This window comes from Heloderma suspectum, chromosome 7 (assembly GCF_057233095.1).
Source record: "Heloderma suspectum isolate Gila_16-S chromosome 7, 16-S_ref, whole genome shotgun sequence".
Classification (NCBI taxonomy): Eukaryota; Metazoa; Chordata; class Lepidosauria; order Squamata; family Helodermatidae; genus Heloderma; species Heloderma suspectum.
This window is the reverse complement of record NC_139464.1, coordinates 71,428,243-71,454,197: the sequence shown is the minus strand read 5'-3', so window position 1 is coordinate 71,454,197 and position 25,955 is coordinate 71,428,243. Positions and strand designations below refer to the sequence as shown.

General features: G+C 42.8%; 1 protein-coding gene across 4 annotated transcripts in view; it reads left to right on the top strand.

Moving 5' to 3' along the window:
• The first annotated feature begins 2,784 nt into the window (after window positions 1–2,784).
• The window catches only part of TBK1 (TANK binding kinase 1), a 40,319-nt gene continuing 17,148 nt past the window's right edge, over window positions 2,785–25,955 (top strand). For 2 of the 4 annotated variants that reach the window (XR_014784409.1, XM_084810594.1), the window contains exons 1-9: window positions 3,272–3,402; window positions 11,268–11,386; window positions 12,228–12,368; window positions 13,710–13,839; window positions 18,533–18,714; window positions 19,763–19,923; window positions 22,110–22,220; window positions 24,028–24,207; window positions 24,559–24,755. Coding sequence is in view for 3 of the 4 variants with exons in the window: in XM_084810594.1 (XP_084666720.1) it covers window positions 11,300–11,386; window positions 12,228–12,368; window positions 13,710–13,839; window positions 18,533–18,714; window positions 19,763–19,923; window positions 22,110–22,220; window positions 24,028–24,207; window positions 24,559–24,755 (1,189 nt within the window). In the remaining variant the exon portion in view is untranslated. Of the gene's footprint in view, window positions 2,914–3,271; window positions 3,403–11,267; window positions 11,387–12,227; window positions 12,369–13,709; window positions 13,840–14,118; window positions 14,208–18,532; window positions 18,715–19,762; window positions 19,924–22,109; window positions 22,221–24,027; window positions 24,208–24,558; window positions 24,756–25,955 lie in introns of those variants that run through there. The other 2 variants (XM_084810595.1, XM_084810596.1) reach the window with 2 other exon arrangements.

Sequence of the window (25,955 nt, the reverse complement as noted above, 5' to 3'; positions counted from 1 at the left end):
ACACCTTCTAGAACTAACACCAAAAAAAGATGTCCTCTTCATCATAGGAGATTGGAATGCTAAAGTAGGAAGTCAAGAAATCACTGGGATAACAGGCAAGCATGGCCTTGGTGTACAAAATGAAGCAGGACAAAGGCTAGAGTTTTGCCAAGAGAACATGCTGATCATAGCAAACACGCTTTTCCAACAGCACAAGAGGCGACTCTACACACGGACATCACCAGATGGTCAATATCAAAATCAGATTGATTATGTACTTTGCAGCCAGAGATGGAGAAGCTCTATACAGTCAGTAAAAACAAGACCTGGAGCTGACTGTGGCTCATATCATGAGCTGCTTCTTGCAACATTTCGGCTTAAATTGAAGAACGTCGGGAAAACCACTAAACCATTCAGGTATGACCTAAATCATATCCCTTATGAATATACAGTGGAGGTGAGGAATAGTTTTAAGGGATTAGACCTGATAGACAGAGTGCCTGAGGAACTATGGACGGAGGTCTGTAACATTGTTCAGGAGGCATCAACTAAATTCATCCCAAAGAAAAAGAAATGCAAGAAAGCCAAGTGGCTGTCTGATGAGGCTTTACAAGTAGCTGAGGAAAGAAGGGAAGCGAAAAGCAAGGGAGAAAGGGGAAGATATACCCAACTGAATGCAGATTTCCAGAGAATAGCAAAGAGATACAAGAAGGCCTTCTTAAATGAACAATGCAAAGAAATCGAGGAAAACAATAGAATGGAAAAGACTAGAGATCTTTTTAAGAAAATCGGAGATCTCAAGGGAACGTTTTGTGCAAAGACGGGCATGATAAAGGACAAAGAAGGCAGGAACCTAACAGAAGCAGATGAGATGAAGAAGAGGTGGAAAGAATACACAGAAGGACTATACAGGAAAGATCTTAATGTCCCTGACAGCCATAATAGTGCAGTCACTGAACTTGAGCCAGACATCCTAGAGAGTGAAGTCAAGTGGGCCTTAGGAAGCATTACCAACAACAAAGCTAGCAGAGATGACAGCATTCCAGCTGAGCTATTTAAAATCCTAAAAGATGATGCTGGTAAAGTGCTGCACTCAATATGCCAACACATTTGGAACACTCAACAGTGGCCACAAGACTGGAAAAGGTCAGTTTACATTCCAATCCCAAAGAAGGGCAATGCCAAAGAGTGTTCAAACTACTGTACAATTGCGCTCATTTCACATGCCAGCAAGGTGATGCTCAAAATCCTACAAGCTAGGCTTCAGCAGTATGCGAACCGAGAACTACCAGAAGTACAAGCGGGGTTTCGAAGAGGCAGAGGAACTAGAGATCAAATCGCCAACATTCACTGGATCATGGAGAAAGCAAGAGAATTCCAGAAAAATGTCTATTTCTGCTTCATTGACTACGCTAAAGCCGTTGATTGTGTGGATCACAACAAACTGTGGCAAATTCTTGAAGAGATGGGAGTACCAGACCACCTTACCTGTCTCCTGAGAAACCTGTACGAGGGTCAAGAAGCAACAGTAAGAACCAGACATGGAACAACCGAGTGGTTCAAAATCGGGAAAGGAGTACGACAAGGCTGCATATTGTCGCCCTGCTTATTTAATTTATATGCAGAGTACATCATGAGAAACACCGGGTTGGATGAATCACAGGTCGGAATTACGATTGCCGGGAGAATTATCAACAACCTCAGATACGCAGACGATACCACCCTAATGGCAGAAAGCGAAGAGGATCTAAAGAGCCTCTTGTTGAGGGTGAAAGAGGAGAGTGCAAAAGCTGGTTTGAAACTCAACATTAAAAAAAACTAAGATCATGGCATCTGGCCCCATCACTTCCTGGCATATAGAAGGGGAAGAAATGGAAGCAGTGACAGATTTTATTTTCTTGGGCTCCAAGATCACCGCAGACGGTAGCCATGAAATTAAAAGGCGCTTGCTCCTTGGGAAGAAAGCTATGGCAAACCTAGACAGCATAGTAAGAAGCAGAGACATCACCTTGCTGACAAAGGTCCGTCTAATCAAAGCTATGGTTTACCCTCACTTATGGCTGTGAGAGCTGGACTATAAAAAAGGCTGAGCGCCGAAGAATTGATGCTTTCGAACTGTGGTGCTGGAGAAGACTCTTACGAGTCCCCTGGACTGCAAGGAGGTCAAATCAGTCCATCCTAAAGGAAATCAACCCTGAGTGCTCATTGGAAGGACAGATACTGAAGCTGAAGCTCCAATATTTTGGCCACCTAATGCGAAGAGAAAACTGTCTGAAAAAGACCCTGATGCTGGGAAAGACGGAAGGCAAAAGGAGAAGGGGACGGCAGAGGATGCGATGGCTAGATAGCATCACCGATGCAATGAATATGGACTTGAGCACGCTCCGGGAGAGAGCGCAGGACAGGAAGGCCTGGCGTGCTATGGTCCATGGGGTCACGAAGAGTCGGACACGACTGAATGACTGAACAACAAAGTTTGTATCGAGTGTTTGCGATGCTTGCCCATAACAGCTATTAGGCTGACCTGCTCTTGATGACCTTATGTCCCAGGGCTGGAGGTTGACTGTGTGGTCTTCCAGATGTTGAACTCCAACTCCCATCAGCCCTAGCCCGTATGGCTAATGGGAAGGGATAATGGAAGCTTTACTCCCAACACATCTGGAGGGCCAGGGGCTGCCCACCCCAGTTCTACCCTGACCATTGCCTTCCATTTTTCCACGCCATTCGGTTTATATGTGCCCAGTACTGCTTTGATAAGAAGCCTCGCCCTCTCTGTGTCTGACTTTTACCCCGCCCTTTCTCCATGGAGCTCAGGTTGGAAGGCCCTCGCAACAAGCTTATGAGGTCGGCTAGGCTGAGAGACTGGCTTGATGTCACCGAGAGAGTTTCATCGCTCAGCGTCTCGGCTTGTCATCCTAACATATCCACTTACAGGCGAGTAAGCCCCATTGAATCCGGTGGAAGTTACTTCTGTTCTGAGTAGATGGGCACGGGATTATTACGAAGCTGTTAAGCGCAGGTTCGCAAAAGCTGTCAGCCGCGCGCCTGCCTCCCTCCCTCGGTTTCCTGAGGCTGTTTCTATTCCGGGAAGGCAGCAGTCCTTTGCGTGCTCCGCCGGGCGTGAGCACTGGATCCCGTGCGGCTTGCTTCGGAGTAAAAATGCCCGGGATTTGCTGAGCCGCGCCTGGCGGCGTCGGGAGGCCGGCGAGGAGGAGGCTGCGGCCCAGGGCCGACCCGCCTCGCCTGTGCGCGGAGCTGCCCCGCCTCCTTCGCGCGCCAGGAAGCCGGAAGCAGACGGGGCGCCGGGTGACGAGCGACGAGCGGAGGAGAGCGCTCGGCGGGCCGCGGCGAGGGAGCGCGGAGCGGGGCTTCGGCCGCGGGGAAGGGTCCTCCCCGCGCTCGTCGCCGGAGGGCGCGGATCAGGTCAGGCGAGGCGCCGCCGGCGGAGAGGTCCGGGGTGGGGCGGAGCAGCCGACGGGAAACGTGTGGCGGGGTTTGCTGTCGATGGCAAGCCAGCGCATGACGAATCTCTTTTGGAGGAGGAGGGGAGGCGACTTGGTCAGGCTTCTAGGCCCGACGTGGGGGGAATTCCCGGCACTGCCCTGCTCCGAAGCACCGATGTCACCCGCCTGGAGGCGGGGGGGAGGAAGCGAGGTTCCCCCCCCCCAAAAAAATTAAGACTAACCGATGCACAGAGGAGCGGGGCTCTGGCGTCTTCTGTAGTTGTCTGGGAATACAGGGCCGGTACTTCCTTAGCAAGCTGCGAATCTGACGGTGCGATCCCGTAGCTGTCTACTCAGAAGTAAGCAAGCAAGCCCCATTGGGATCAGTGGAGCTTACTCCCTAGGTGAGTGTAGGATTGCAGCCTAAAAGGTCCAGGGGGCTATAGTGTGCCTCTAGTGCGGTGTGACTGCAGGTCCCATCATCCATGCTGGTCGGGAATGATGGGAGTTGCAGTCTGTCACGTCTAGACGACACCAGATTGGGGAAGCCTTCTCTAGTCAACCTATCCAGCACTTCCTGCCTATTCACAGCTTGCTGCCAACCCCACTGTTTTTCTCCTTTCTGGTTATTTGGAGCTCTGTGCTGTGATTTCTTTACATACAGATAACTGTCGCCCTGTGCCTTCCTCCAGTTCCAAGTCGGTGCTCGTTGTTGTTCAGTCGTTCAGTCGTGTCCGACTCTTCGTGACCCCATGGACCTTAGCACGCCAGGCCTTCCTGCCCTCCACTCTCTCCCAGAGTGTGCTCAAGTCCATATTCATTGCATCAGTGATGCTATCTAGCATCTCATCCTCTGCCGTCCTCTTCTCCTTTTGCCCTCAATCCTTCCCAGCATCAGTGTCTTTTCCAGTGATTTTTCTCTTCGCATTAGGCGGCCAAAATATTTGAGCTTCAGTTTCAGTATCTGTCCTTCCAATGAGCAGTCAGGGTTGATTTCCTTTAGGACTGACTGATTTAACTCTGGCCGCTTATGGTCTTGCACTTATTAGAGGGTTTCTAAGCAGCCATCCCAGATCAAGCCCCAAAACAGAGTGCATGTTGCTTGAGTGCAAACCTAATAGTTTGCCAATAGAGATAATTTGTAGGCTCACCTGTGAGGCACTGAGTGATTTTTTATGTAGGCCCTTATGTCAGTGGGGCTGGCAGCATAGAAACCTCAAGCACTTCAGGAAGAGGGGCAGGTCTCTGTCCTTCCACCTTCTAGGTGGCTAGTAATTGTTTTTTGTTTTGGCAGGATAGTAACTTTTGTGGGCTTATTTACGAGCCTTATATAGTTCCATGGCTGTCTGTTCCCATAGATCAGCCTTCTCCTGGGACTTCCAGATGATTTGTACCACAACTGCCAGCATTCCTTCCCATTCACTATGCTGGCTGGTACTGATGGCGATTGAAGTCTTCAACATCTGGGGAGCACCAGGTTGGGGAAGCCTGCCATAGAGTCTTACTCTGAGTAACTTTGTGATTCAGCCTCTCCCACCCACCCCTAACCTGGGCTACCCCTCTGGAAATCCGTAGTTTTATTTTTCTTCTATGTGTCATAGTGTATTTACCATGAATTTATGTGTTGCTAGGGTTGGGTCTTGGATTTGGGAGACTTGGGCTCAAGTTCCAGATCAGTCATGGAAAGAAATCTTGTGCGACCTTATTTGTAAACCAGCCCCCACTTGAACTCTGGGAGTTCTAAGTAAATATGCAGAGGATTGTGCTGACGATAGGCTCATTTGGTAGTCTTGGGCTAGTCACTACCTTAAGACTCTGCTCTATAAAATAATTCTATAATGACTTGTGTCATAAAGTGGTTATAGAAAAAGTGGGAGAAGACTAGGACTGCAATCCTGTGCACATTTATTTTATGTATTTTATTTACAGTGTTTATTATTAAATTTCTATCCTGTCTTTTTTCCTCTTGCAAGGAAACCAAGGTGGCTTACATGGTCCTCCTCCTTCCCATTTTACCCTCATAACTCTGTGTGGTAGGTCAGGCTGAGAGTGAGTGACCAACTCCGTCATCCAAGTAAGCTTCATGACCAAGTGGAGACTAGAACCCAGAACACCTGAGGCCACTTCAACACTCTAGCCACTGCACCACTCTAGCTTTCTTATATCCTCTCTTGGCTGTAAGGACCTCAAGGCAGCAGATATGTTCTTTGTCCTGTCCCTCCCCCTTCCCCTGTTTATCCTCACAACAACCCTGTGAAATAGGTTAGTCTGAGAGGTATTTGGTGACTTTGGCCAATAATTATAAGTTCCATGGCTGAGGGGGAATTTGAACCTGGGTCTCCCCAGTTCTAGTCTAACACACTAGTCTCAGGTCTCCAGCCTTTTAGTCCCATGGGCGTATTTGGAATTTTTAAAAAGTGTTATGAGTATGGTCACAAGATGGCTGCCATGGACTGTATGGCTAGACACAAAATGTTGCGAGTGCCCCCACTCTGTGTGTGTGTGTGTGTGTGTGTATGTGTGAGAGAGAGAGAGAGACAGAGAGAACAGAGCTAAAACAACCCCCATTTGCTCCCCGCTGCCCTCCCCAGCTCCCCACACACACACACCGACATTCCCCACTGACTTTCCCACCCACTCCGTTTGTTTCCTGCTGGAAGAGGAGGAGGTATACCACCACTGCTGCTTTCCCCAAGCTTACCAGATGGTGGAGCTGGGAGTCACTTTTTGTTTTCTTTTAGCATTTTTGGTGAGTCAGTTGGGCAGGCATAGACACAGACTCATGGGGTTGGAAGGGGCCTACAAGACCATCGAGTCCAACCCCCTGCTCAGTGCAGGAAGCCTGATTCCCAGGCGGTTTCCATCCAAGTACTAACGTGCAAAGTGATGTGCCAGCTTCCAGCTGCCCGTAGTTTTCATTTCCGAAGACAAGAAAATAAAAAGAAAGTTCTGCCTTGAAGTATACCTGGCTGCTCCCAGTTAAAAAAAAAAAAAAGTAGAGCAAGGGGAACTTTCAGGCATCCAGGGAAGTGCCTGTGGGCACTGTGGTATCCATGGGTGCTGCATTTTGCAGCACTAACCACTAAGCCACACTGGCTCTTACTTGGGAGTAAGTCTTATTGAAGTCAGTGGGACTTGTTTTTGAGTAAGCTTGCATAGGATTGCACTATATGGATTGTAAAGGACTTTTCAAATTAGCAGTGGTATAGTGGTGAGTAGTTCAGTCTTTACATTTCTGCTTGTGGGAATTTGCACTTCGGCCTTTTTAGCTGTTGAAAAAGGAAGTGCATCTTAACAAACCACACACTTCTAAGCAATCTGAAATAGCAGCTATATAAGAGAACTCTTTTTTTACTTGTTCAGTATGTATACTTGAGGAACTCCTTTTTTCTTTTACAAACCTGCAGGCTTTTTTATTGAAGAAGGAAGAATGCAATGTTGAGGCTCACCCACCTCCAGCAGTCAGAGCTGTATGTAAAGCTTTAGGGCTGTAAAGTCTGTGGCCACACATTCACAGAGACAGGGAGGTATCAGCCAAGGTGACGCTTTCTGTTGCTCCTCCTCAGCCCTCCCCACATCAGGGACTGGGCAGGCTATGTTACCCGCATCTCCTCCATTAAAAGAAAAAAGCTTATTTGAATCTTCAAAGCACCCAGGCTCATGTCATGGAGGCATTTACAAGGTACAAGAAAATTAACGAAAACCCCTTTGCTCCTACAGCCTCCTGGTGATTTAAAGCCCTCTCTTAAAAAGAGGGGAAGTAAGAGCGCCACGTAGTGCTGGCGCCCGCTGCATTTAATCCTCTCCTTGTCCCCATGTGGCTGACAGCCATCCTCACTTGCCTGAGAGGCTCTGCTCCCTCAGTGGTGGAGGCAGTCGTAATGTCAGGACTATTTTCAGAGCCACACCACTGGAGGCCCTGCTCCTTGCCCGCGTAAGGATTTATAAATGCTTTAAAAATACCCAAACAAAGGGTAGCTGGAATTAGATTGTATCAAGCTATGGGCATGGGAGTTATTCTCTCTGGGTTATAAAATCTTGGGATATTGAAAATGTCTTTACAGCACTAAGCATGCTGAAGTGCTGGGAAATGCTGTGGAGGCAGAATTTAGAGATGACAATGACACACGAATAAATGCTAAATAAGAACGTTCCCTCCCTTGTGCTTTGAAGTCGCCAAGCAAAGTGTCTTCAAGGGAATCCAGGCAGCTTACCCATTTCGCTGTTTTAAAGGGACCTTAATTTCTTAGTGAGCACCTTGCTTTTAGACTGGGGCTGCCCTACACAAATCACTCTCAGAACCACATTCTTATTTTTACCAATTTAAGATGGCTATATTGCTATATTAAATGTGAGAAAACATTTTTGTTATCTGTTTAATGCAGTGTTTTCCTTTTAACAAATTCTCTGTTAAGTCCTCTTTGCTTTTTGCAAAGCATAGTGTATGTTCTCTTCTGTCGCTTCACCGCTACAGGTTTCTGTTAAACTTCTCTTCACCTTTCCCATCTCTTCTCTGGCTTTACCACTATGCCTGCACCCTCATCTTTGTTTTCCTAACTCCAGGACATTCTCTTCTTGCACTCATCTGCTGTTCCTCTCTTTCTGTTTCCCTTCCCTGATAACATCCCACTATATCTTAACTATCTCTTCTTTTCCTACCTCACAGGTCTCTCGGCACCTGTTTCTCTGCTTCATCTTCTTTTCTCCCCACTCCCCCACCTTCCAAACTATAATTTTATTGGAACGCTTTTACAAATAAAAAAGAGCTATAGCCTCTTTCCTTACCCCACAAGTCTATGCACCCCATCTGTATTCTCAGCTTTTCTTTAGTTTCTATTTTTATTGTCCCCCACCCCAACTGAGTTTAGCACTGAATTTAACTGTAGCGGCACTCAAGATATTCAGACATAGGTTGGCTATAGGGCATCACTGACAGAATAGCTTGGTGCAGCAAGCAAAAACTGCTGCTAATTCCACCATGTGCCTCTTAACCCAGGGAGAGTAAGAAATGCAGGAATTCTCTTATTCCCTTTCCTGTTTTTGATAGCCTTGGACAAGCCTCAAATGTTTCTCTGAAAGGGCTGAAAATAAGGATGATTCAAACAGGGGTGAGGTCATGACTGGATTTCAGCACTTGCATTGTAACGCCTCCTCTGGACATCATTAGTTTTGCCTTTAAATTTTTAGGTTTTAGATATTGGATGTCTGGCATGCATTTCAAATCATTATTTTCCCAAGACATAGGGAAGTAAGTTTGCATACACTGACTGCTGCTTTCCAGAGTCAGCCTGTCCTTACAGTAACCAGAGTATCCTATGAACAAGCCCTATAGATAGGAGATTTGCCCTCCGTTGTACAAGGGCATGCTGACTAGGGAATGAATAATTTAGGGTGCAGTCTTGACAGAGAAAAGGCCTACAACTCCCAGCATTCCCCAGCCAGCAAATATATATTTTTAGAATTGGGTGGTAGGGAGAAATCTGTCTGACCTGAGTGTAGCAAGGAGGCGAGGGTGCTTAGTGCACCAGTCAGTCATTTCAAATGACAGGCTAGAGCCCTTCCTCTTGGAGGGTCTGTAACATCCTTCCCCTACTTTATATCCTCCAGTTGCGTTGGACTGCAACTCCCATCATTCCTAGCCATCATGGCCAATGGGAGTTGCAGTCTAACACATCTGGAAAGCGCCAGGTTGGGGAACGCTGGTCGATAAGCATCTCAGCCTTCTTCTTGGTAACTTCCAAACAATAATAGGTGCACTGTTCTTGGTATATATGGGCTGAAATAAGCAGAAAGCAGGATAAGAGGGCTAAAGAGAAAAGTGCGAGTGCTGGCAGAGAAGACTAGTTGTAAATATATCTGAGAAAATGAGAAGCAGCGAGAGAGTATCAAAAAGGAGTTGATGTGAATGTAGCCTTGCTTTGAATGTTACTCTACAATTTGATATTGTGAAGCAGATGGACAACTTTGACCTGGATTGTAGGTCTCACAGGAAATTCAAGTCCAACAATCGCTTGTGAATTTGCATAGTCTTTTTGCAAACTGTGCCCTTAAATATGGAGAAACTTGACTCATCTTTGGAAAAGAAATGTAAAAAATAAAAATGTTGCTATGTCTACTAAAACCCAATGAAGAACGCATTTGACTTTGTGTGACTTGTCTCCATCTTTTCCATCCTTTGCAGTTGGGTCCTATACATTCATATTTGGAAATAAGGCCTACGCAGGGCTAGGTGTGGTTACACTCAAGTATGCATAGGATTCCAACTGGAGTCATTTCCACCATCTAATTTGAAAACTACTTTTTGAGACCGTAATAAGGATGAAATACTTGTTGTTTTTGTAAAAAGAAACAAAACTGGGATTTCTTACCAAATTTAATGGCCTGGATAGAAGTGCCTTGGTTGAGAAGGCCTTCAGACGAAATGTTGCCCATCACTGCCACAGCCACTCAAAAGGACGTTTTGCACTAGGAGACGGTTCCATAAGTGCTCTAAGAGCAGTAACCCAACCTCCACTGTACCTATATCAATTAGCACATACAAAGTGGTGAAAAAGTATTGTCCGAGCTGCTAGATTATTGTTTTTGTCTGCCCTGTATCTGTGTAGTTTACTGCATCTACAACATGACTTTTCATCGGGGGTGGGGGGGGGATTCTTGTCCATTCTTGTATTAATCTTGTGCAAGACTTTTTCTAGTAGAACTGCTTAATCTTGTAGAGATTTCTTTTGTGATTAAAGGAGAAGCGCCAGCACTCAGTAGCAAGCTATGTTTCTCTAGAATGTCACCTCTGGAAAAAATTCAAGACCATAGATTCGGGGGGGGGGGGGTTACCCATACTCTTGACATTTATATTGCATAGTAGAGGTGTTACAGATGGGCACTCTACAAGCATGCCAGTGCTCATACAGAGATCCTGACTTATGGGGTTTTTCATCTACTGCAAAGTCAACATGTACATCCTATTATGTACATTGAGTTGTCCCTCCAACAGAAGCAAGTGGTGAAGTCCTAACACACATGAGAGCCCTAAGTGTGGGCATCAGAGCTTCTGCATGTGCAAAGGAGTGAAATGGACTTGTGCAAAGCTACCTCTTCTGAGCACTACTCTTGCCCTATTCAGACAACACATCAGTGTAGAATGAATACATTGAGGGATAGTTGGGATCATGCCTGCTGTGCCCATCCTTGATTCTACATGTTCCTTGATTCTACATTACTTCTGGGAACATAGCTGTAAACTATAGGCTTTCTTCAGAAGTTATGATGAATGAGTAGAAGTTGGGGGGGATCCTGCCTCCATGTGTTAATTTTAGGAGGATATGTTTGTTTGTTTATTCATCCATCCATCCCTCTCTCTCTTCATTCAAAAAGGCTCCTGGAGCAGCTTAAATTCAAGCCATAAGATGAGACAGCCCCTGTCCAGGGACTTACAATCTAAAAATATATGAGACACAAGGAAAAAAAAAGATGGGAAAGGAAGAGGAAAAGTAGGGCTATTATTCATGCTTGTGGAGGAGAAAGGATTTGCACATAGTTTCAGGGGTCTTGCTGCTTAATTAGATGTTTTCTTATGTCTTCACAATCTGATATGTATAAAGTATAAGCTTTTCACATCTCTTCAGTTTTAAATAAAACATATTGAACTCCCATCTCCAATTATAAATTCGAGCTACTGTTATTCCTTGTCTCTGATTTCTAATAAATAAATGAAAAAGTGTTTCAGAAATCAATCTAGTTGAGCTTACCGGGGTACTTCCTTTGGGTCCCAAATAAGAAGAGAAAAGTTTGCATTCTGTCATATGCATTTTGCCAGCTTAATCCAAGAAAATCTATTTCCTTTTTCAGCGCAAACAAGAATTGCCTAACAGGGAGCAATCATGCAGAGCACATCAAACTATCTCTGGCTTCTATCAGACATCCTTGGACAAGGAGCTACTGCAAATGTTTTCCGTGGACGGCACAAGGTTTGTATAGCAACAGAAATCTTAGCTGTCAGCTGAAAATGCTTTTGCATGATCTCAAACTAGGTGCTCTCTGTACTTCTTGTAAAATTATCTAGCATGCGGGGTTTTACCCCTTGCATTTTAAGAAATGAATATACCATGTGTGGTGCAAACTGTCGGATATAGACCAGACGTGACTTAGTCTTAATTAGAGTTTTTGCTAAATACAAATACTTGGCTTATGAAAGATAAAAATAAGATTTATCTTACTGCAATAGCTCTGCAAATCCAATGTTATCAAAAATAACAAATTATGTTACTTCTCTCCCACCCCAGACCCCATATTTACCATTATTAATTATCTTGGTTATTCACATTGAAACCTTTAGAAAACATAATTCCCTATTTTCCCCCTGCCCTCCAAATTATATATGGAGTAATGATAAGAAGATCATATGTGTATATTTTTAAGAGGTCTATGATCCTTCATTATCAGCTATTAAAAAACAAAGTCCCCCTTGTTATTATTTTTACAGCACAATCCTATACATCAGGGATGGGGAATCTGTGGTCCATGGGCCCAATCCAGGTCCTGGGCAGGAGGAAAATCCAGCCCCCATAGGGAATATAGTTCCCCCATAGGGAATATAGTTCCCCCACCTCAGCTGTACATGTTTACTCAGAAGTAAGTCCCACTGTATTCAATGTGACGTACTCCCAGGTGTATAATGTTGCAGCTTTATTTGTTTTTATAATTTTGTAATATAAAATTAATAACATATAGGAAGAAGCATTATTGTTCCAAAACTGGTTGTGTAAAATGCTTCTATTGTTTAAAATGTTGTCAATACTTGTTTTACAGAAAACTGGAGACCTATATGCTGTTAAAGTATTTAATAACTTCAGCTTCCTTCGTCCTGTGGATGTTCAGATGAGAGAGTTTGAAGTGTTAAAGAAACTGAATCACAAGAACATCGTCAAATTATTTGCCATTGAAGAAGAGGTAAATATTATCTCTTGTTCCTGTAGCTTAATGAGGATTATTTTATGTTTTGCATTTTGTGTACCAAGGATCAGTATGCTTTTTCTTTAATTATGTGGGGAAGTTCACAGCTATGCTTGGATGTAACCATGGTTTAGTGTTATGAGGACAAGCCTAGTTTCACCCCATGCTCATCCACTGTCCTCTGCCCTTTCCTCCTCTGACATGGCTGTGAGGAGGAAATCAGATGCTTCCACTTAGGTTTTTGATCAAGCGCAGTTTAGGGTGCAATCCTATGCATGCTTAGACAGGAAAAGTCCTGCAATTCCCAGCATGTCCCAGCTAGCATTAGTTGGCTGGGACATGCTGGGAGCTGTAAGACTTTTTTTCTCTATAAACATGCACAGGATTGCATCCGTAGTGTATCGTTTGAATCCTAAAATGTGGACATTCTTAGCTTTGGTTAGTGAAAACAAGCCAACTTCATAACACTATGTATTGAAGTTGCATTGTTTCCATTAACCATAGTTAAGATTAACTACAGTTTGTTTTGGTTCAGTCAACACCACAAGTTGTAGGTAAACTAAAATAAAACTGAAAGTTTCTGAACTCCCTGCAGTCACACCCAAGAGGAAGAGAGGTGTGTGGAAGTATGAGGGGAGGCTAGGCTTATTCTTGTAATGCTAAACTATGGTTTAGCATTACATCCGAGCCAGCCCAATGTGTGACTTCTTCTGATATGTCCAGTGTAAATGTATAAACATGACATAGAATGGTTGAATTGCATTATGATGTATACAATTATGAAATGTTGATTAGCTGATTTTTTTTTAGTCATAACCTCTCTTTTTTTAAGAGACTGTTCTTTATGACTGCCAGATGAAAAGTTACTATCAGTTCAAATAATGAAACAGGCACAAATGAATATTTCTTTGAAGTTTTTGTCCTCAAATCGGCTCACCAATCCTAAGCATAATCTGTTTGGAAGAAACTGCCATCGATTTCAGCAAAACTTCCAAGTAGCGTGCATAATGTTACTTGTTCCCTAAGGGAATTGAGAGAGGAAAAAAACAAGTATATTCTGCTTCATAGCGGTTTTCCCTTTCCTATCTGTTCGATTTGAAGGGTGATATCCTCAAAGTGGCTAGGAATCTTCTGTTGTATTTTCTTGTAGCTCAAGATAATTTTATTTGAACTTTGAAATCCACTGGAAAGGGATTTAAATGCAAATCCTTTGAATCTTTCTGTTTGACTAACAGTGGTCTACAAATCCTTTTGTCAATGAAGAAATCAACTCCTCTATATTTCTGGCATTGTGACTTGTCTCATATAGCTTGCAAATTTTTTATTTTTCTTTTCTAGACAGCCTCTAGACACAAAGTCCTTGTTATGGAATTTTGTCCATGTGGCAGTTTATATACAGTTTTAGAAGAGCCATCTAATGCCTACGGGTTGCCAGAAGCAGAATTCTTAATTGTGTTGAAAGATGTCGGTATGTGGAAGTTATTTCTTATGTATTTTAATGTCTAGTACAGTAATTCCCAACCTTGGGTCCCTAGATGATGCTGAACTACAACTCTCATCATCCCCAGCCAGCATGCCTGATGACCAAGGGTGATGGGAGTTCAACATCTGGGGACCCAAAGTTGGGAACTACTGGCCAGTGTTCAGCTTAGTTTGTTATGGTACTGTATTCAAATGCATAACCTAATGAGAATTTGTTTGTATCATAGAGTCATGACTTCGCATGGTTTCATTTAACTCTGTCTGCAATACATTCACCTATACCAAGCCATGCAGCAGTAGCTTACTCCTAACAGCAAAAGCATATTGCTTCCCTGTGTTTATCCAATGGAACAAGTAAGCAACAAATATACATTCCTGCAGCAGCTAGGAGCATTTTTGCCTAGCTGAAGCTAGTGTGCTAGTTGCTTAGAGAAAGCAGACCCAGTCGTGGTGATACATACAGTCAGGGCCAGAAATATTGGAACAAGGATAACTGTTTTGGCAGTTGGTGTCTGTACACCACCACATTGAATTTGAAAGGAAACACACCCAGATGGGAGCAAAGTCAGGACTTTCAGCTGTAATTCAAGGGGTTTGACAACAGTGGGGCACTAACCCTTCAGGAAGGACAGCCAGTGGCATACGCACACCCCCATTGTTGGTGGCTCATAAGTAATGGAATGAATGGCTGACAAGCAGCTGCATGGCCAGGTGTGGCCTGTTTCCTGGGTACCCCATGACCAATCAAGCAGATAAAAGGCCTGGAGGTGGTTCTGAGTGTTACATTTGCATTTGGTAGCTGTTCACTGGAACTCCCAGCATGAGGTCCAAAGAGGTGTCCACGTGAGTGAAGGAGGCCATCATTAGGCTGAGGAAACAAAATAAACCCATCAGAGAGATAGCAAAAACAGTGGGAGTGGCCAATACAACAGTTTGGAACATCCTGAAAAAGAAGGAATTAACTGGCAAGCACAGCAACAGCAAAAGGCCTGGAAGACCACGGAAGACAACTGAAGTGGATGACTGCAGAATTCTGCTCATGGTGAAGAGGAACCCTTTCACAACATCTAGCCAGGTCAAGAACGCTCTTGAGGAGGTAGGCATGTCATTGTCAACATCTATAGTCAAGAGATGGCTTTATGAATGTAAATACAGAGGCTTCACAACAAGGCGCAAACCACTGGTAACGCTCAAGAACAAACAGGCCAGATTAGCCTTTGCCAGCAAACACCTAAAAAAGCCTGCCCAGTTCTGGAATAAGATTCTTTGGACTGATGAAACCAAGATTAACTTGTACCAGAATGATGGGAAGAGAAAAGTATGGAGAAGGAAAGGAACAGCTCATGACCCAAAGCATACCACATCATCTGTCAAACATGGTGGAGGCAGTGTTATGGCATGGACATGTATGGCTGCCAATGGAACCGGGTCACTGGTGTTTATTGATGACCTGACTGCTGATCAAAGCAGCAGGATGAATTCTGAAGTGTAGAGGGCTATACTTTCTGCTCAGATTCAGCCGAATGCCGCCAAACTGATAGGACGCTACTTCATTTTGCAGATGGATAATGACCCAAAACATACAGCAAAAGCTACCCAAGCATTTCTCCAGGCAAAGCAGTGGGATGTTCTTCACCTGATCTCAACCCAATAGAGCATGCTTTTCACTTCCTGAAGACAAGACTGGGCAGAAAGACCCACAAACAAGCAGCAGCTGAAGGCAGCTGCAGTAAAGGCCTGGCAAAGCATCTTGAGGGAGGAAACTCAGCATTTGGTCATGTCTGTGGGTTCCAGACTTCAAGCAGTCATTGACTGCAAAGGATTTTCATCCAGGTATTAAAGGCGATCCTTAAGTTTGAAGTGATGTTGGTTTGTTCCATTACTTATGAGCCACCAACGATGGGGGGGGGGGTATGCCACTGGCTGTCCTTCCTGAATGGTTAGTGCCCCACTTTTGTCAAACCCCTTGAATTACAGCTGAAAGTCCTGACTTCGCTCCCATCTGGGTGTGTTTCCTTTCAACTTCAGTGTCGTGGTGTGCAGAGGCCAACTGCCAAAACAGTTATCCTTGCTCCAATATTTCTGGTCCTGACTGTACCTCAGTTACATCATGATTGGAATACTGCTGCATGCTCTACATAGACCTGACTTTGAAGAGTATTCAGTAACTTCAGCTGGTTCAAAATATGGCAACTAGAAAGTTGACCGAAGCCAGTTTTCAGGATCCTGTGAATCCATTGTTGCAACAACTTTGTTGGCTGCTGATCTGATTCTGGGTCCAATACAAGGTGCATTTAAAGCCCTAACTGTCCTAGCCCCAGGGTACCTTAAACACTGCCTCTGCCCATATGAACATGACCATGCCTTACGTTGTGTGAGGGAGGCTCTGCTACATGTCCCAGCAACAGTGATACATCTGACTGGGACAAGGGGAGAGCCTGGTCAGTGGTCACACTCAGATTTGGAATTCGCTGCCTTGGAGGGTCCAGTTGGTGGGTCCTTCTTCATGGTTTTTCACTGTGTTGTGAAGGCCTTTCTATTCTGGCAGGCATTTAACCTTCCAGCCTGCTGTTGTTTTTTTGGCTTTTGTAAAACTTTGTTGGCTTTTTTCCTGTTGTGTCTGTTCCCCATTTTTATTCCATTTTTAATCAGCGTTTCTGTCTGGTAGGTTTCTTAGTGTAGGTTTTGATCAAGGATGTAAGCTGCGTTGAGTGTCCCTCTTGAGATAGAAAGTGTGAGGTGTAGACTACCCAAACAAATAAATACTTATTTATTTATTTATTGCATTTATACCCCGCCTTTCTCTCGCAAGGAACTCAAGGCGGCTTACATTCTCCTCCTCCTCACCGTTGTATCCTCACAACAACAACCCTGTGAGGTAGGCTGGGCTGAGAGTCTGTGACTGGCCCAAAGTCACCCAGTGAGCTTCCATGGCCAAGTGGGGACTAGAACCCGGATCTCCCGGCTCCCAGTCCGTCACTCTCACCACTACACTACACTGGCTCTACTTCTTCTTTTTAAGGTGGAGTGAAGTAGAGGAATGGCTTCTTACTCTTCTCTCCCCTCCCCGGCCAACCTCCCCTGCCATTATGGCCATTGAGAGCCCACACCCTGCTTGGTCTCATGCTGTTCTTCACAAAGTTGTGTGAACCTGGACTTTTTTCTCCTGCTCCTGCCAGTCTTGTCCCTCTAACATTGGGAGAACTCACTGGTACCCAGAAACAGACCACCCTCCTCACTCCCTTGAGCTCCACACTGTCACCTGTCCCAGCAGGATTTAGTGCAGTAAGCAGGCAAACACGTGGCTGACTATAAATTACTGAATATTTTTTTAAAATTCGTGTAGGTAGTAGTTTACTGTACGACATGTGGCGAGGGTCACATCCCACAGTAAATGTCTCTGTTCAAATATAACTTCTGTTAATAGATTAATTTAGGAAAATGAGCAGGCTGTACATACTGAGATATACAGAGGCAGCTTACTGCTCAGACTGTTATGTCCAGAATAAAATCATGTAGGTTTGCGTTTTATTCTTGGCTTCACCTAGGTGAACTGCTTTTTCTTCCACTGTTGAAACCAGAAGCATATAGATTTGTCTGTAACTGAGACTTGCTATATGGTGATAGGTCCAGAAGTCCAGTATAAGCTGCAATCTTATACATGCTGAAGGCAGCGTCCAGTGCTGCCCGCATGCTAGCAGAGCCCATCACTAGTGCAACGGGAAGCTAGCGGATCCTGCAGCAGTCAGAAATGAGCAAAACGCATGTTCCACATCAGAGCAGCTCAGTGGAGCTTGCAGAAGGGAGCTCTGCTGATCTGCACCGATCCAGAAACAAACGTTTCCGGGACTGCTATCGGAAGCACTTGTTCTTGTTGTGAAGTGGTGGGTCCTGCAGGCACAACAAAACCAGTGAGAACACAGTGGCAGTATGTGATACTGATCTTGCATGAGAATAAGTACCACTGAACTCAGTGGGACTTACTTCTGAGTAGACATGCATAGGATTGCACTGTAAATACTGTTGTTCCCTTGCCAGTAGTGCTTTCTGAGTACTTGTACATGTGAATTCCCTTCTATATATCACATTCTTGATATAGCTGTTGCCAATAATTACATTATGAACATCCTGGGGCTTTGTAAGCAGTGCTACATCTTAATATATGAGTTTTTTCTAAAGAAATTTGTTTTCTGCTTTTAAAAAAATTAAGTTTCGTTGGCATACACTGGCTTGCCATACTGTACCATAGTTTTCCCCAACCTGGTCCTCTCCAGATGCTTTGGACTGCAACTCCCATCAGCCTCAGCCAGCATAGTCAATGGTAAGGAATGTTGGGAGTTGTAGTCCAAAACATCTGAAGGCCATCAGGTTGGAGAAGGCTGCTTTACCACATAATCAGAGCAATGCATAGAGGAAATCATGCTTATCTGCATCTTTCCCTTGACATGGCAGGAAATTCAGATATGTCCACTAAGGGGAACAGCATAGCAAACTCCTGTTCTGACTTTGGCCAAAATCAGTTGTTTGTTCCTTCTTGGCACTCACTGATTGAAAAAAAAAAATTAAGTAATTGAAAATGGTCCTGTTTCTCTGTAATTGTAACAGTGTGTCTCTTCTCAAATGTATGTAAATTTTAAATATTCATGTATTTATCTTCATTTTGTCTATTATGTCTTAAGTCGCTGGGATGAACCATCTTCGAGAGAATGGAATAGTCCATCGTGACATCAAACCAGGCAATATAATGCGTGTTATAGGTGAAGATGGCCAGTCTGTTTATAAATTGACAGATTTCGGGGCTGCTAGAGAATTGGATGATGATGAACAGTTTGTCTCCCTTTATGGTACAGAAGAATACTTGGTAAACCCATTAATCTTATTTCTTCTTTTCCTTATTTGTGGGACTTTTTGATACTTGGAGAAATTATCTTGGCAACAGCTTACATGGCTCTTAGGAGAGCCCCAGTTGTTAATTCTTTGCCCAGCAACATCTTGAGATTATATATTGCATATGGTAAGCTAGGTCAGTACAGTGACTGCAAACCTCTTTATTTTTTTATTTACGCTATTTAGCGATATTTATATGAGCGGCCCAATAACAGTGTTCTCTGGACTGCTCCATATTAAAATATTACAATACAGTAATAAAATAAGCATAACCAACGTCAACAAAGGACAGTATAAAATGTTTTGTTGGCAACAGAAAACATAAAACCAAATTATACAGCATCAGTGTAAAAGAAATCACAAGAGGTAAAAACTGTGTATTAAAATTCACAGTTTTAAGATCACAGTTTTAAAAGAATAAAAATGTCTTCACCTGGTGTCAAAATGACCATGAAGAATGCTCCAGGTGAGCCTCTCTGGGAAGGCATTTCACAGCTGGGGGACCACAATTGAAAAGACCCTTTTGATAGTAGTCAGCCACCTCACTTAAAATGGCAGGGACATCTGGAGAAGGGTGTCTGAAGAGGAAGTCAAGGTTCAGGTAGGTATATGTGGCCATGTTTTGTGTTGTGTGTTTTCCCCCCTTCATTCCACAGTAACTGCCTCTAGTAGCAAGTGCATTGTTTGACTTGTTCCAATGAGCAGATGGTATTAGGTTTGTCCTCCACTACAAGCCACCTCAGCAATGGTTTGTGACATGTAAAGCCAACAATTCCTGCTTGAGGCAAAGAAGTCCATTTCATGCTTGTTTGGTTGGCTTATTTAAAGTGTGTTCTGTCGCTAAAGCATTCTTGTGGAAGAAAATATTAATTCTTCAAGCCTATATAACTTCATCAATGCATTCTAAGGTAACTTCACCCTTTATTGAAAGTAATGTACAGAAAGTTAGGGCATATGACACTTTACGCCATTTGTTCATAAAGCAATTCATTCTTACTACTTTCCTTTTTCCTACCCTCTAGCACCCTGATATGTACGAACGAGCAGTATTGAGGAAAGAACATCAAAAGAAGTATGGTGCAACAGTTGATTTGTGGAGCATAGGGGTGACATTTTACCATGCTGCAACTGGAAGTTTACCCTTTCGACCTTTCGAAGGGCCTCGCAGAAACAAGGAAGTGATGTATGTCATTTTAGAGGAAATAGTCTATCCTTAAATTGTACTAGCAAATAAAAATAGCTGAATTAAGAGTTGAGGAAACAATACAAAGAACCTAAATTGGGCGGGGGGGTGATTCAAGTACACTCTTGAATACCTAATATCTTGTTACATGTACTGCCATTTACTCATTCTTTACCAGCTGTAATAATGTTTGTTACATTATTAAAGACTGGAAAACATTGTTTTTACAAACATGAAGAACTGAAGGTTTCTAGCTGTGCTTAGGGCAGATTTGATTTGGTATATTTACCAAAGCAATGAAAACTGTGGTGCCTGAAATATTAAAATCTTGACAATGGGTCGGTTTGCACAATCAAACAGCCTACCATGGCTTATAGTGCAGGTGGGCGGCCATTTTGAATATGCAAGCCATGGCTTGTCATGTCATCGAAACCCAGGGACCATGGGTTATGTGAGGGTTAAACAACCCTCATAACCGTAAAACAGGCCATGGGTTTGGCAAGGGTTGTTTAATTCTCACATTACCCATGGTCTCCGAGTTCAGACAACATGACAAGCTGCGAGTTGAATATTCAGGATGGCACCTGCGGGCACTGCAGTTGTAGTTTAAATAAGCCATGACAAGCTGCAACAATTGCGCAAACCCAGTCACTGTGTAGGAAATACATGGCTTCCAAAGAGTATAGAACTTCTTTGCAATGATGAGGCACTTTGAATGGGTTGGATCCAGAAATATGTGAGTGGAATAAATTCTGGTGGTGACACTGTTGTTCAGATTGTTGCAGAACAGGTTGCAGAAGACTGTGCAGCATGGACTTGTTGAGATGTCGTGCAAGAGACTGAGCAATGCTAACGTAAGCACGCTTCTGGATTTCAGTTCTCTTTTCTCACAAAAGGATCGAGCACTAATTTGGGAAAAAACTTCCCCGTCGTAGAACGTCACTTCTGGATCCAACCCATAAATCACAGATTCTGGATGGAAACAGCCAAAATGTGTTGTATGTGGCAACATTTCATGTGGCAAGCATAATAACTGAAAGTCCTGAACACAAGCACCATCTTCATGCCAGCAAACATGTCCTTTAATTTGAGACAGGATATGATACAACAGTAACAGTGTTTATAAAATGGTTTGCTTTAACAAGTTGAACAGAGTAGATCACTGAGTTGGATCTGGAGTTCCCATGAGCAGAAATCTACTCACCAGGCACTAGCATGGGTGGGGATGGGGAGTTAATTTTCACCCATTTCTCTTTCCTTCTGCAGCCCTCTGTGCCCACCGGAAAGCTGCTCCAGAGGGTTGTGTGTGGGGTGGGGGTTCCTCTGGAGCAGTGTGGGAAGTGACATGGGGAGCTGGAGGAGGAATCAATGAAAATCGCAATCCTCTAATCCACCGGGCACCTCCGCTGGATCACAAGTCCGTTCTGTGAACAGAAGGAGCACTCTGGATCCACCCCAATATAAGCATTATTACTGATGTATCATATTTCAAACGAAAGCAGTTTTGCCACTAAGTCAAGGTATAAAGGTATCAAATTATAACTGGAAAGAGAGCCTTCTGGTTCAATATTCTGTATAGAACTTATTTTAATATATGTACGTATTTCACATTTTGGTGAAATCTGCTGAAAATGAATTGTATATTTTTCAAGAAATAAGCTTTCTTCATTCACAGTTTTGATCTCATGCTGTTTATTTACCCAGATACTATAATGTATTATTTATTTAAAACTACGTTTAGGCCATCTTTAAGGGTGGAACCCTATAATTCTGGACCCAGTAGCCATAGTATCTTTTAAATTAACTATTGGTAATTGATTCTAAGATAGCTGAATATTCTGTGGTTTTGAAGGCATACTGTAATGTGTATTTAAATATTGATTTCGCTGGAATTAGGCTCTTTATACAACATCAGAAAGACATTTCATATTCCTGAGAACACACTGTTATGTAATTTAAGACTAGTGAGCCTACTGGAAAGCTGCTTATTAACAAAACGTTGCTTTTTCCCTGAGCAACATTCTGGTCAACTGTCTCAGGGAATTCATATTAACATTACAAATCTTTATTTATTATATTTGTATACTGACTTTCTACCCAAAAATGGCACTCAAGGCAGCTAGTGGAGGTTTCACTGAGTCTTGTGTTTTCAGATGATTGTGCACTTACTTGTTTTTATCTCAAAGGTATAAAATTATAACTGGAAAGCCTTCTGGTGCGATATCTGGAGTACAAAAAGCAGAAAATGGCCCCATTGAATGGAGTCGTGATATGCCTGTTTCCTGCAGTCTTTCTAAGTAAGCTCTGTTGAAGTGTTGATTTGTTCAAATAACTTGGTTCTGAGTGAATGTTACTGCTCTCCTTAGTTGGAGGTTTACAGGGATCAATCATTTTTAGCTCCATTTGTGTTTTGTATTGGTGATTTGCTTTGTGCTTAATGTTTCTTTTGCCCAGTCATACTTTTAATATTAATTTATCCAGAAATATAAAGGTTGTTTCTATGAAGAGTGGTACTACCAGAATTTGAATATTATTTCTAATCTGTGTAGGTAACTACTGAGTAGAAAAGAGGACTATGCTGGTTTATATAACCCAGTCCATCTGGATTGTAGCTGCTAGAATGTCAACGTGAAGAATTTCTCCTTGAGAACCCAGGGTTTTTTAATGTGGGTTTTTACATCTCAGTCATGTTCACACATAACGATAAGCTAGAATTCTGGAGATTCCTGGTTTATTGTTCATGAGCAGAGTGCTTGTGCGCATTTGCACCTTACTGTTCCCACTTGGCTTCTCCCACCAGAATCAGTGGTTAAAGTAACCAGAAACAAAATAGGAGACAAAAGCTTAGTGTTGTGTCTGAACCAAGACTCCTGTCTTATTGCTCCCAAACAAGCCAGGAATTGGAAACCATCTACAAACCCTGGCTTCAGATTCTGGCTTGTTAGTGGAGCAATAAACCAGAAGTCTTGGTTCAGATGCAGTGCTAGGCTTTTGCTTCCTTACTAGTTTCTGGTTACTTTGTCTGCTCTTGCTGGCAGGAGGAGCTATATGGGAGCGATTGGGCAGCATGCAGTAGCATGCTGCTTGTGATTAACGAGCCAGGATTCTCCAGAATTCTGGCTTACATTTACGTGAGAACCTGGCAATTATGCTTCAGTTGACAGTAATATATCAGTAACAGGGTATAGCTGAATTTGAAGCATATTTAAACCTGATCTATATATGGTTCACATGAACCATGGTTTATTGCCTTGATCCTGGGTAAGTTCTCTAACAATGAAACCGTGGTTCAGCTTGTAGAGCTCAGATCTGCCCTTGGAGAGTATCTGTTGGGAGACAAGCAGAGAGGTTGGAGAACTGGGAAACTACCAACTCTGGATTGTATGGTACAGCATAGTACAGTACTTAATCAACACAACCCATAGTTGCACATCCTGGCTTCCATTCAATCTTAAACCATGGTTTAGGTGTTCAGATGTAATACTTAACCAGGAAAGCAAACCATGGTATCCACATAGAGTTACCATTTGTGGCTACCACAAGTTACTATTATTTGAAGACTAGTCCTATGGATGTAAGTAGAATTTACTCTCAGGTAAATTCCCTTAAGTTTGCAACCCTAGAATTAATTATATGGTGTGTTCACATTCAAACCCACTACAGGATTTTCTTTCCTTTTGCCTTCTTTGGGATGTCAGCACATGTTCTGCAATATATAATTCTCCTGGAGTTTCTAAACTACTGTGGGAAAGTCCAGCAATCATGTAAACTGCTGTGGAGAGTACTTTGTAGCAGTACTTACTCAAGAGCACTTCCTAAACTAATCCTGTTGCAAAAAGTAGCAATGTCTTTAGAATTCATCTCTGTGTCACTGCCAACAGCTGTCCTGCTACTAGGAGAAGGCAGCCTCAATATGTAGATATGTGTAACCTTTGATGAGTTGGATCCTTCACTTTTTTTCTAACTGGAAGGCAGCTCCAATATCTTTATGCTGTTGACAGTGCTGTTACACATAAAAATTGGTATCTTCAAATTTGGGCTGAGGGAAAAGAAACAATGTCATACTTAAATTTAATATATATTTGTTTTCCATGTATCTTTTAGGGGCCTGCAGGTACTACTCACACCTGTCCTTGCAAATATTCTTGAAGCAGATCAAGAGAAATGCTGGGGATTTGATCAGTTTTTTGGGGAGACAAGTGATATACTCCACCGAATAATTATTCATGTCTTCTCTTTGCAACAAATGACAGCACACAAAATTTATATTCACAACCATAATAAGTAAGTGTTCCTGTAGTTTCACATCTTAATCACCTGACCACTAGAACTATGATCTCTGATAGGATCAGGGTGCCTATGAACAGAATATTTATTTATTTAAGCATTTTTATCTCGCTCCTTAGCCAAAAAAGCTCCCAAACCAGCATACATATAATCAGTATATATGTTTTGGCAGGGCTGGAGGAATGGCTCTGCTCTCCCTCTCATCTCCCTCTGTACAGCCTCCCTTCATGAGGGAGGTCATGAAGAATAGCTTTCCTCAGTAATTCTGTCTTTTTTTTTCCTGTGATCACTTGATAGTTAACTGCATTATGAGTCATTTCCTAAATGTGTAGTGTTTTGTTCCAACAGTGCTGCTGTATTTCATGAACTGGTCTACAAACAGACAAAAATACCGTCACACAACCAAGAACTGATATATGAAGGCCGGCGTTTAGTACTAGAGCCTAGCAGATTGGCACAAGCTTTCCCCAGAACCACTGAAGAGTGTCCCATAATTGTAGTAAGCAGGGAGGCTGTAAACATCGTGGGATTGCTCTATGAAGAAAGTATGGTGGAGTCACTTCTGTTTTCCCACTTAAATCTTAAGTGTTATAAATATATTTTAAAATGGCATTTAGTTTATATTTTCTTCAAACGTTATAGTACAATGCTAACTTCTTCAAGTTAGTAGTAGTACTATTACTAGTAATTATTAGTGATAGAGTAATTATTATTATTATTTTAAATGATATTAATTTTTTGTTACATTCTCATGTAACGATCAACCTTCGAAACTTGGTGGTGTTTTTTCAGATGTTATCCCCCATCTCATCTGACCACCAAATAAGTGGTTTCCCCTAGGGAAATTTGCTGTAACCCTAGGTGCAATTATGGTTTATGCATGTCCTATTGAAACAAATAGTGCTTTTAAATAGATGTAATGGGGAGCGGGCGGGGGGATACCATTCACAGCATTTTAGTTGTGCACATTTTGAAACGTTAAACTCTTTTTCGAGTGCATACTTGACTCAAAAGGTTTATTTTAAAAATAGTATTCTATTCATAACTAAAACTTGATGGGGAAGGAGAGTTTTAGACAGAATGTTATTTTATAAATAGCTATTGATTAGCTTGCCTTCTTATTTCTGCTTAACAATTGTTTCAGTCCACGTTTACTTCTGAAAGGTGTTGGTGCAATTTGCCATGCACTGTTGTGAAATATCCATTTGTTTCAGAAAGGTACCTGCAACAGTATTGCCTGATAGAATGCACCTAATATTCTCATTTAAGGTAGAACCTGGATGTGTGATTTAAATTGCAATCCCATTCCCACTTTCACAAGAGTAACCTCCATTGGCCTCAGTGGAACAGGTTTCTGAGTAGACATGTATAGGATTACACTGGTATGCTGTACATGCTTACCTGAGAGTAAGTCCCATTGAACTCTATAGAACTTCTGAGTAGCTCATGAAGGATTGCGTTGCAGGTTTTGTGCATTAGAAATCCCTTCAGAATTGTATTTCTTTCTTCTTTGAGGTGATTTAGTTTTAAACAGAGAACAGTTATTTCAATAGCACTACAAGTTTTGTTACTTATTATGAAAGTAAAATAAAAATTATTCCATTCTAAGGGCAGTAATGTTTTCCTTGGTGGGTGCAGCTAAAAATCTTCTAGCAAAGAAATGGATCATGAAAAAAGGGTATTCAGTGTTATGGCATAGGAATCCTAAGCATTCCTAACACTGAAAAAGTATACATCAGCTTAAA